At 39.6% G+C, this 12,487-nt stretch overlaps 1 protein-coding gene across 11 annotated transcripts in view; it reads left to right on the forward strand.

The window, feature by feature from the left end:
- The window catches only part of mbnl2 (muscleblind-like splicing regulator 2), a 44,029-nt gene extending 34,649 nt beyond the window's left edge, over nt 1-9,380 (forward strand). For 4 of the 11 annotated variants that reach the window (XM_077512356.1, XM_077512355.1, XM_077512361.1 and 1 more), the window contains 2 exons: nt 1,007-1,042; nt 8,857-9,380. In XM_077512356.1, coding sequence (XP_077368482.1) covers nt 1,007-1,042; nt 8,857-8,984 — 164 coding nt within the window. In that variant the 3' untranslated portion in view covers nt 8,985-9,380. Of the gene's footprint in view, nt 1-1,006; nt 1,043-2,872; nt 2,968-8,856 lie in introns of all 11 variants that reach the window. The other 7 variants (XM_077512358.1, XM_077512363.1, XM_077512365.1 and 4 more) reach the window with 4 other exon arrangements.
- The last annotated feature ends 3,107 nt before the right edge of the window (nt 9,381-12,487 follow it).

Here is a 12,487-nt window from a genome sequence, read left to right on the forward strand (position 1 = left end):
AACTATAATTATAGCAAAAAAGTACTTCGTTTTTGTCTTTGGTGTGATTTTTAGTAGATTTATTTTGATATCAACCGGAATAAGGACGTTTGAAAGTATGTCACACAGAAGTGACGTCATTTAGCATCAGCCAATAGAAAAGCACCTTCAGATGACGTCGCTCCCATGCTGTTTTTTTTAAATATTGCGCACAAGTAATACACATTTAACAAAAAAAAACTAATACTGAAACTATTGGTTTATATACTGTAGCTTTTTTCTAAATATGCAAAAGCACAAATAAATTATTTCTACAATTTTTAGGACTAAACACAATTTCTTTTCATAACATTATGTGGCCCTTGCATCCTTCTGATTTTCTGTATGTGGCCCTCAAATGAAAAAGTTTGGACACCCCTGATGTAAGACATTCGGTAAACAATGCCGAAACTATGAGACAGTGGCAACCGATAGCGTCGTCATCTCAAGTATTTGCTTCAACATCTCTTGACTTCATTGCATCCTAATCAGTTCAGTTCTGCCCTTCAAAGACGGCATTCGCTTTGTTTAGCCTTCACCTTGGATGTTCCAACGCTGTCAGCTGTGCTGAACTGTGGCAAACACATTAGTCTGTAACCACGCCCATGTCAGGTTTCATGTGATATTTGGTGTAAGAGGAAAGCAGCATCTTCATTTTTTTCCAAGTCTGGCTGTGGTTTAGATTCAAAGCATGACACATCTGAATAGTCCTCACACTTTCCTTCTCTTTTTTTTTTTTGTTGCAAAAAAAATATCCAATTCATAGTCAGCAATCCAGCATTGATCTAAAATAAAAACATTGAAAGAGCTGGTTAAGTTCTTGCTGATGTTTGGCTGCACATGTTGTCACTAATATAACTGGTCAACGGGAACCCCTCTGCTTGTTTCCATCAACACAGTAACTTGTCTAATCTTTGTGAATCTCCTCCCTGTCAATTAACCCATACACCCCCCCATCCCTTCTTCTCTCTCTGCATGAACACACCAGGGTCAGTCCTGTGCATGACACCTGCTAGCAGTCTTGGTAGGTTCTGACCCTCACCTTTTATGTTCTGTCTCTCTGTCTCTCACACATCAACATATATAGTCTCACACACACACACACACACACACACACCCACACACACCCCCACACACAAACACACACACACACACACACTACGTGCAATAAGTGTAGATGATAATCGCATGTTGTTAGACTATTAAATTTAAGGCCCTGTCTGCCGTTTTCACTTAGCAAAAGGCGCTTTTTAAATACAGGATTTAAACAAACAAACTACTTCTCAATTTACAGTTCGGAGTAGGGGTGTGAATTGCCTAGTACCTGACGATTCGATTCGTATCACGATTCACAGGTCGCGATTCGATTCGATACCGATTAATCCCGATACGAATTTATAAGTCGATTGTTGCGATTTTTTTTCATTCAAATTTAGAAAATACTAATCAGTAAGCTTGTAGAGTGTAAGATTTATATGAAAATGTATTATTTATTTATCTGAAATTTCAGTCTTATAGAGGTTGTAATCTGTTTCATGTTTGAACAGCATTAAAATAAAATATTAAGGCTTAATGTTCCGTTCATATAACATTCTTCCATGCTCAAGGTGTGAATCCTTAAAAAAAATAAAATAAAATAAAATAAATAAATAAATAAATAAAAATAAAAAAATCGATTCTGCCGATTATTGAATCGATTCGAGAATCGCGCGATGTAGTATCGCGAAATATCGCCGAATCGATTTTTTTTTAACACCCCTAGTTCGGAGCTTGTCTTCATTTCTGGTGGTGATTTTGTCCTAAAGCCCCCCCCAGCCTGTATTTTGCCATTTTGTGTTTGTTTTGTATACAGCGGGACGTTTCTGTGGAAAGACCGTGTTTACACCCCTCCAGCCAATCGCAGAGCGGGGGGGCGTGTCGCAAACGGGGCCAGGCGAACGTGTTGGCTGCGTGACGTCACTCCCGTGGCAATTTGAAAGCACGCATGGATTATTTATTTTATTTGATTTTTTAGGACAAAATCACCACCAGAAATGAAGACAAGCCCTGATCTGTAAATTGAGAAGTAGTTTGTTTGTTTAAATCCTGTATTTAAAAAGGGCCTTTTCCAGAGTGAAACCGGCAGACTGCACCTTTAAGTCAGTGTAAACCACACGTCAAATATATTATTTTTTTTCCTCAAAATACAAAGATGTGGTTTGTTTCTTAAGTTGTTGATCAGGGAATTTAAATCAGATACCCACAGGGACTATTCCACAAAGCTTTCTCAGTGCAGGCTGGGAATATCAAAATGTCAAATGTGGTGATGTCATCTTCAGTGCCAGCAAGTGGCCAAATTTGTTTTTTAAAGGTACTAATTGTTCATAAAAAATAATGAAGTTATCGCACTAATTATAGACAAAATATTATCTTCTTACTGTTGAAAATGGCTCAATGAATCAAGTATCCCTTTAAATAAAATCCAAACTCTGCTGCCAGAAGTTCGTTGTAGTTTTGCGTCGTTCAAAGTCTTTTGGAAAGCAGCTAACTGATTTTCTGTTTAAAAAGAAAAAGAAAGAAAGCCAAATCAAAGAAATAAGACCCTAACATGTGATTGTAATCTGCTTGTCTCCTCTGTTTTTCTTTTTCTTCCTCCTTCCTTGCTTTGCATTGTGAATGGTTGCATGCCATCTGCTGGTGTAACCCTAACGATGGCTTGCTGGCTCACTGTAACATCCGCCGCAATTGCCGCCATCTGCAACAACATCAACAAACGATACGCATCAACATGCACGTGGCACGCCTGTTTCCATGGTTGTCATACTGCGCCAAATCCTCCCCTCTCCCTCTGCCCTTTCTCATCCTCGAAACAAAGTCCCAATGATGTACAGTGCTACGCCTGCTACTGTCTCTGCAGCAACAACTCCGGCCGCAAGTGTCCCCTACGCTGCAACAGCCCAAGCCAATCAGGTTTGCTCTTTTTAAAGCTTTCTTTCATCAGTCCGCGGAGCTCTGAAGAAGTCTTGCCGTCAAATGCACAGCGGCCGTAACCTGCGGCTGTGGCCCCGCCCTCGCCCCTCCCCATCCGTCTCGTCCACCTGTTTGGTGCGAAATCACGCAACTGGGGGTTTCCCAAGGAGCAGAGGGTCCTCCTGGGTGGCCTATTATGTTCCCTAAGAAATACGTAGCCCCTTGAGGCGCTCGCTCCAAGTACTTCTTCAGAGCTCCCACATTTTGCAATGTTGTAGTTGTGTTGTGTAGCACCACTTCCTGGTTCTGTTTTGCATGTTTTTTTTTTCCACGTTTCCACGTTTCTTAGTGTCAAATACGTCCCTCCATCTTGCAGCAGGGGAATTGCTTGTATTCCTTGCGTGATATGCAAACGCACACTGTTAGCACATTCACATCCATGCATACCAATCGGGACATACTGGTTTCGCCCTTTTGTTGCGTCCTTGTTGCAAGGTAAAAGTGCAGTTACGCATGTAAAGTTACCACCTGTAAGCCATACCACAACTAGCAAAAAAAAAACAAAAAACACAGGTATATTAATTCACAATCACACCCTCAAAATTAATACTTCACTCAAGTTGACTGTATTAGATATTGTATACCATAAACCAGTGTTTCGCAACCCTGGTCCTCGGGGATCACTATCCAGCCTGTTTTCCATGTCTCCTGATTCCAACGCAGGTGAGGGTCGTTATCAGGCTTTTCCAGAGCTTGCTGATTAGCTGTCAATAGAATCAGCTGCATTGGGAATAGGGAGACATGCAAAACAAGCTGGATAGTGGGCCCAGAGGACCAGGGTTGAGAAACACTGCCATAATGCTGCATTCGAGGATGGTCGGAAGTCGGATATATCCGAGTTGTTTTTTCCCAGTTCTGACCTGAAAGCGTTCGAAGCGAAAGTAAACAACCAAAATGGCAGATAATGATAAATTGCTTTTTATTTTGGTACTCAAAACTCATTTTGACCTCCAGCAAACTTGCTTTTTCGCAATTTTGCTTCATTTATTGTTTTAATCTTATTTCATAAGCATTCCATACAGTTAAGTAGTTCACCGTATAATTTCATGCAGGGAGATAGCGACATACTGTCACATACGTTGTGTTACGTGAAGTTATGTCAAATATTTATGAATGAAGAAAATTATCTAGTTCTATATTTTAGTAAATTGTGTTTTGCCATTCACGGTCTGTGGCCATTGTAGAGTGACGTCACTTGTAATCTGCCGTCGGTGAGGTCGGGGTCCTTTTTTTTCCGACTTCACCAGTGGAATTTCCGAGTTCAAGGGGGCGTTCCCGTACGCACTTCGTGATTTGAACTCGGAAAAGTCCGACTTACGACCATCCTCGAATGCAGCATATGATCCCAACACATTTTGTCATTTAAAATTCTTACAAATATCTTACAACATTGCTATACTCTTAATAAAATACCAGTAATCTTCTCAAGCTTTGTTAGAGTAGGCTACTATAAGGGGAAGTCAACACAAACATTTGTTTTACATTATGTTGTATGCGCCCCCACCAGTCTAAACTTGGAATTCTGATTAATATTGTGTTTGTGGAATATGAATTAAGCAGCAAAATCCAACCGTTTTTAACTTCTCAGGGGAAGCCATTTTGCCACTTGCTGTCGACTGAAGTTGACATCACAGTTGCTTAGTGTTCAGGTAGCAAACAATTATGGCTCAGCTGTTTTCAGAGTTTGGTCATGTGACGTTCGCAAGCTGAGCCGTGAACAGTCGTTACCTGTTGCCCTGGGCAACTGTGATGTTATTTTCAGTCGACAGCAAGTGACAAAATGGCCGCCCCCTGAGGTGAGTAAAAATGGATGTATTTTGCTGCTTAACTTAAATTCCACAAATGCAAAATTCATTGCTGCGATTGGCTGGCAACCAGTTCAGGGTGTACCCCGCCTTCTGCCCGGAGCCAGCTGGGATAGGCTCCAGCACCCCCGCGACCCTTGTGTGGAATAAGCGGTGAAGAAAATGGGTGGTTGTATGTATGGACAATATTCATTAGAATGTTGTTTTTAGATTAGTTGGGGCACATCCAACATATTGTATATTTTTGTTTTGTTTTGGCTTCCCCTTTGAAAAATAAATGGCAATAAATCTCAACTTTTATAAAAGTACTACATTCAAAATGACATCTAATCAAGATGATGATGATGATGATGAATTAGTGGTAGAGTCGATAGATGACGACGATGATGTGTTGTAGCAAAGCAGAAGAGTTGCATCTCCTCCATTTTTCTTGTACAGATGTGTCAAGGGGGCACAGTTTGCCCATTTTTAACCTGGTCATTTCAGCACAGTGAAAGTCAGAGGTCAGTCAGAAGTAATTGTTTTCTGGATGCAGACTTCTTCTGCGCTGTACAAAGTGTGACATCATAGCAGCGAGACATTGTGTACCTGCCAGTTTTGCTGGCAAGCAACTTGAACAGCATACATTCCTTTTTCCATCATTATCCACAGGATTTTTAAATGTTGGATTTTGTTTTATATTTCTTCCACTAATGCATTTAATTGTAACACCGTGACAATCTTCAGTCAATCAACAGACTGTATCTTAAGAGGCCATTAAAACAACAAAACTCTCAGAATCTTATCCAGAACACTTGATTCATCTGAAGCTAGTGGTTGAAGTTTCCATTATAATATTTTCCTATTAAATGGCACCATTGGGATATGCGTCATGGCATGCATGGATGTCAGATGTCCTCATTCCATAATCAGAGCTCTTCCAAATGAGGATCAAAAATCTGTTAACGTATCAGATGCCAATGCGAGCGCAGCATTAACACAGATCGGACTCTGCTGTTCAGTGACGTCAATGGTATACAATACTAATGTGAAATATGATATTTCACATCGGGGAAAAACTTACAAGACACATGGAAATAGACCGGCAGCAGTAACTGCGTGGGTTTTCTTCGGGTACTCTGATAGGATGGATGGATGGATGGAAATGAAGTAATGAATAAAAAAAATGTGAGAGCCTTAATCACAGGCGGCGATCTGGCCACGTTTGTCATTTCCTGTCGCACGGCGGCCCCGCGAGCACACTTCCTGTAATTGGCGTGCGGCAACAACAACAGGAAGTGGCGCCACAGCTTTAAACATGGATGTAGGACAAGGGAAAAACGGTGACGTCAGCCTGTTGCTGTCTGCCTCCATCTGTCCTTCGAGGGACTGGCCCCTCCCCTCCCACCATAGATAGTTTCCCTGGCAACATCGAATAAACAATTATTTTTAGATACACTCGTTGGCCACAACATTAGGTACATGTGCAAAATAATGACACCTGCTCTTTGAGTAGACAAATAGCCTATAACAAACATGTATTGTAAATATACTGTAGAATGTATATACTGTATATGCAAGCTGTGACATCCATCCATTCATGATACTGCCTTTCATTTTCAGGTTCACATGGGAGGTGCAGCCTCAGTCACAGATTTTACACTTAAAAAACAAACAAACAAAAAAACAGAAAACACTTAACAATAGGATGCAGATCCACCATTCTGCAGTGACCCAAACGTGCATGTCTGGACTTTTGTTGCAGGAAGCCAGAAAAAAACATATAAGCTAAAAGAATGAGTTCACTTGAAACAAAAAGGATTGAATTGGGACTGGAACCAAAACAATGCTAATCAATCTTCAACTGAGTTGGCCCACATCCAGAAGTGTAGATATTAGGTCAACTTGAGCTTTTTACTGAAGTAAAAGTGTCATAGTAGTGTTTTCAATGCAGTTTTCTGATGAATTGCATTTATAGAATAAGATGAATCTACCCTAAAATGTTTCACTTGACTCCGAAGAGGAAAAGGTTGGGCTACAGGGGCCAATTATGTACTACCACACCACCCACAAAAAAAACAACACTTTTCCACTGATGTAAAATGACAAAATTGGCCAAATGTAATTAGTGAGACTTATATTTACTTTATGCCGCATATTCAACTCTAGTACTTTAAAACAAGCAGCGCTGCATAAAGTGCTGCAAACGGAGTGCAAAAAAGTAGTCATATAATAACAAAGACAGTTAAAACAAACCAATTAATAAAATAATCATATCTATCACGGTGTGATTTATCTTGATGTTTTGAACAGATGGTGACGAGCTGGAATGAAGACAATCCAAAATGAAATAGTAATGAGACCGTGTGCGTGCGTGTGTTAGGTGTAGATTACAGATATTTGCATAAAATAAAAAGTTGAAAAATAGCTCTACTCTGATGAGTATAAATAACCCAACATTATTAATTCGTTACTTGACACCACTGCCCACATGTTGCCGTGTAACTTTTATTCGCGCTGGTCAGGTCACAAATTATACTACAGCGCCCCCTTCTGTCGCTCATAAAAGCCCCCTTTCGACTGGATTTTCATTCCATAGAGTGGCACGATTCATTTACTTACTTAATTATTTATTATTCACTTACTCAATTACTTACTTATTTAGTTGTTTATTTATTTATATATTTGATTTATTTTCGCTCTGAGGTGGCACAGTTTGGATTTGCAGCATGAGGCTCATTCATGGATTGGAGGATGATTTAGGCACCGCCAACATATTTCAGAGATGGACCAGCGTTTTTATTGTTTTTATTCTCTTTCAAGAAAAAAAAAAGAAGTAATTAGTGAGACTTACATTTACTATATGCCGCATATTCAACTCGAGTACTTTAAAACAAGCAGCGCTGCATAAAGTGCTGCAAACGGAGTACAAAAAAAGTAGTCATATAATAACAAAGACAGTTAAAACAAACCAATTAATAAAATAATCATATCTATCACGGTGTGATTTATCTTGATGTTTTGAACAGATGGTGACGAATAAAAGTTACACGGCAACATGTGGGCAGTGGTGTCAAGTAACGAATTAATAATACTTCGTTACTTAAGTACATTAAGGGACATTTTATTTGTCATTTTTGTCATATTTTTTTTCTTCACTGTATTTGGTGCAACACTGTTGCAGATAATCAGGGAGCTAAAAAAAAAAAGTATTTCAAAAACATTACTGAATAAATCCTTTATAATTACAGGGGGGATTTTCAACTTTAAAACTTTTTCTAAGATTTGTATGCAATCTGACTTTACTAATGCCTAAATCACTAAAAAAAAAAAAAAAAAAAAAAAGATGTTGATGTAAATCTTATTTTTATTTGATATTCCAAATTTTGTGTTTTTACATGATAATTTTCATGTTTTCATGTATTAATTATCATGTTAATACTTGAAGCTTGTGTTAAAACTTAATTGCTTTCATGTAATAATGTGGTCATGGATTTTTTTTTTTTTACATTTTTTTTTTTTTTAATTTTTTTTAGCAAAATTTATTTGATCTTTTTACAAATGGGAGACAAGGGGCCACGCTCTGCCTGTTGCTAGGTAAATTGTGCCATTTCTGGTCCGTCATTTCCGCAACACCATTTTCGATGGGCAATATGGGCGTCGGTGCATGTGGACTCATGTCTTCCATATGCGACATGCGTCACTTGAAACGATCATGGAAACACTTGGTTTGACCTGCTGATTAAATCCAGACAGCCGTTGGATGGAATATTGTATGGTAACTTAACTTGTAAACCCAACACATCACAACATGGGACGCTTTCATGTGTCATGCACTCGCCAGCTGTCACCTTGTCATGTTCGTTGGCTGGCTTTTGCCAACTAATTAGCAGCTCCTCAACATGTGGAGACCACTCACTATCTACATTTTCTTCTCACAGATTCATCTTTATTTATCTCCCAAATGAAGCACTGACTACTACATAGGCAGAAAAACAAATGAAAAAAAGAAAATGTGCTGTCTTTTTGTGTGTCTCCTCTGCAGATCATCCTCAAGTAAGCACCACAACAAAAAGGCCGGCGTGTGACGGAGCTGCACTAGAAACCCCCAAACTGCCCGCGTGTAAATACTACCTTCCTTCTCCCATAGAGGTCCAGCAACCTGCATGCTAAGAGTGTAACACTTAACTGCACTTACTGCAGTGTTCATATAGAGCAGGGGTGTCAAACACAAGGCCCGCAGGCCGGATCAGGCCCGCAAAGGAGTTTAATCCGGCCGACGAGACGATTTTGTAAAGTAAAAAAAGTATTTAAAATTTTTTTAAAGTCGGACTAATTAATCAGCCGTCCACAATCTACAAATAAGAAATTTGTACGTTCACAAGCAGTCCTCAGATGAGCCATGCAATTTGTACGGGGGAATCGTCCTGGATGTCATTATTTTACACACAACTTAAAGTTACGGTTTGTTTAATTATTTTTATTTTAAATCATAGACCGACATAAACGTGTTAAATATGACACAAATAGATACAACAAGGATTAATGTCCTTACAACGTCATTAATTGCGCCACACAGTGCATTCTGAGAAATATATATATATATATATATATATATATATATATATATATATATATATATATATATATATATATATATATATATGCAAAGCAGGTAGATTTAACATGTCTGGGACATATTACATTTGCATTCATGTTATTTTTCGGAACAATATGATTACAGGTGAGCGCCGTAATTTAGGGCTGGTCCACAAAAATCTGTTTATAATTGACGGCAATTGTTTTTAAGTTATATACCTTTTTTTTTTTTTTTCCCCCGATGCGGCCCACTTGGTAATATATTTTCCTCCGTGCAGCCCCTGAGCTAGCATGAGTTTGACACCCCTGATATAGAATGTATGTATTTTTAGAAAAAGTGACGATAAGAGTCAAAGATATTGCTAATGTATTGTCCTACGCACACACTAGGCACACCGCCACCTTTCTTCCATATTTATTTGATTAATTTCCACACATTTTCTGTCCTTGTTTAGTAAAAAAACAAAAAACAAAAAAAACAAAAAAACAATCTGCTTGATTTGCACTATGATGTATGGTGCACTCTATTGTAGTGGGAGAAGAAAGTCACAGAAAACTTGTGGCTATAACCACACTTTTGAACTCAAACTCCCATCAGCCCCTGACGCCATATTAAAAGTGTCACCTGCATCGTATCAACCCCGGAAGCATTTTGCCAAAGTCCCACCTGGAGAAGATGTTGGGCAAGTGCCAAGGGCTTGATGGGGGGTTTAGTCCCACCCGCACATCCCAAGCCACGTGCGTATGCGGGTCTGCCGGCAGACGTTGGGAGCATGCTGGACTTGGTGAAGGGACGGACGGCAGAGACGTGTCGTGCTGTGGCGGGTTTTTCAAAGTGCTAAACAAAACGGTGCAATGGGCAACGCGAAAGACTTTGAAGTCGGAGGGCGACCCACGTCCGCGATTCTCTTTCATCTTAGAAAACTGTAGAAGTGCCTAAACATGCTCACCAGGATCATGGCCACTCGCAGACAAGATGGCGTCACATTTGGCGTGGGAAAGAAAGAAAAAAAAAAAAGATTTTGGACATCACAAGTGTCTTTCTGGAACTCCAACTAGCTCTCACGGCCTACCGTCATTTCTTACTAGTAGTTTACAAAAAGAATATACGGAGCCCCTCTGGTGTCAGGGTCTGAATTTTATTTTATTTTTGCTAATCTGTACCCACGGTTTAACACTTCTGTGGCGTTATCCGCTATGTAATACGCATGCGCACGCAACGTTCGAGTGGTTGCTTGACAGCACTATCAGCAGCGAACGGCTAACGAAGTAAAAGAAAGAAAGAAAGAAGAAAAGTGTTCTAGCGCCTCACAGTGGCACACGCGTAACATTACACATCAACTGAATACATAAATCTCCAGTTTAAGATGAAAAGAAGCAGCCGTTCGCTGCTCAATAATACTGCTGTCAAGCAACCGCTCGAACGGTGCGTGCGCATGCGTATTACACAACGCCACAGAAGATCTAAACCGTGGGTACGGTTTAGTAAACCGTAGAGTACAGTTTACTAAACTGTGGGTACAGATTAGCAAAAAATAAATCAGACCCTGACACTAGAGGGGGTCCGTATGAATATGAGTGAGGAGGGGGGAAAAATGTGTGTAATGTAATGTATATATTTAATTTATATTCTGGTTCTAAAGTTTGTGATGTGTGTGCAGTATGTTCGAACCCGAGTCCACCTGCACTTCATGCAAGTCAAGATCATGAAATGTTTTTTTGTTTTTTTTTAACCAATCATAATTTCATGGTGCTTGATGACCATCGACAATCCACAAGTTTGGGTTTCATTCCCCTCGATTGTCTTCATGCACGTGCGTGTTTTATTTGTGACCCGGACTTAAAAGGTTCTATTTTGCTGTAATTTATTTTATGTTCAACTACTTGTTAATGACTACGTTGTAAACACATTTGAAATGAATGTAACTTATTGAGCTGTGCCACGCCGTGAATGGTCGGTGATGGGGAGGGGGAAGCTTCCAAGTCTATATTTAGACTGCTGGAAGCTATACTTGGACCTACATGGCCTTGTTATTGCAAAGAGGAAAAGAAGAAGTGAGCGAGTAGGAATAAAGTTGCTTGTGTTGTCGGACAACAAAAATCTGTGTATTGTATAGATGATTTTACCAAAAAAAGAAAAAAAAGAAGAAAAAAAATCAAGATGTACTTTTCACTCGAGTATACTAGTATTTCATAACAATATTAAGTTGTTGCTGTGGCATCCAAATGTTGCAGTTACTAAAGTTTGGTATTTTTGTAAAAGACATTATTTAGTTGACTTTTTTTTTTTCTTTTTTTTTTCCTAGAACACTGTACACAGGTAGATTGTAAAGAAGATATTAACATTTCTTATCCTTCACTGAAATTGTAACAGTGAACTAATATTTTCACTAGAAAACAACAGCCGCTGTAGAGCTGTGACACTCACTAGACTGAATCAACATAATGAATATAGAAATATGTATGTACACAAAATCTATGAATGAAAACGTTGAGGCCCGCAAGGACGTTCAGGCTCCGACGCTGAGATGTTTCATTCGGTGTCACGCGAGAGTTGAGGATTGCACTTTTCACACTGATTTCAACGCTGATTCCTGTCAACGACACGAGAGATTTATGTGCAACAATCCACCCATGTTGCATGGGGAACAAATGTATTTTCAAGTGAATGTGTGCAGTTGTGGGGTATGTTTTGTTGCCCACCAAGCCCTTGACATGTATTTTAAGCATGGACAGTGGATGGTGAAAGAACAATCTGAACTGTTGGTCCCCTGAGCAGACTCAGCGTATCCAAAACTCATTGCCTTATCTCAAGTCCGTTGCGCATATTATGTTTTTTTTTTTTGTAAACAATTTGTAGAGACGTTCTGTTCTTGACCCCCCCCCCCCCCTTTCGTACTTTCATTTCAAATAAAGGAATGATTACTGCTATATGAAGCCATGTTTATTCAGTGGAAGCCAAAATGACGGAGTACAAACGGAGTAAACAGTCAAGAATGTGGAACTCTTTGACCCCTTGCGTGACGAGCTGTAATTTGCAGCTTCGGCCGGCAGAGGGGGCCACAAGGGAGACTGTT

The sequence above is a fragment of the Festucalex cinctus genome, chromosome 2, assembly GCF_051991245.1.
Source record: "Festucalex cinctus isolate MCC-2025b chromosome 2, RoL_Fcin_1.0, whole genome shotgun sequence".
Classification (NCBI taxonomy): domain Eukaryota; kingdom Metazoa; phylum Chordata; class Actinopteri; order Syngnathiformes; family Syngnathidae; genus Festucalex; species Festucalex cinctus.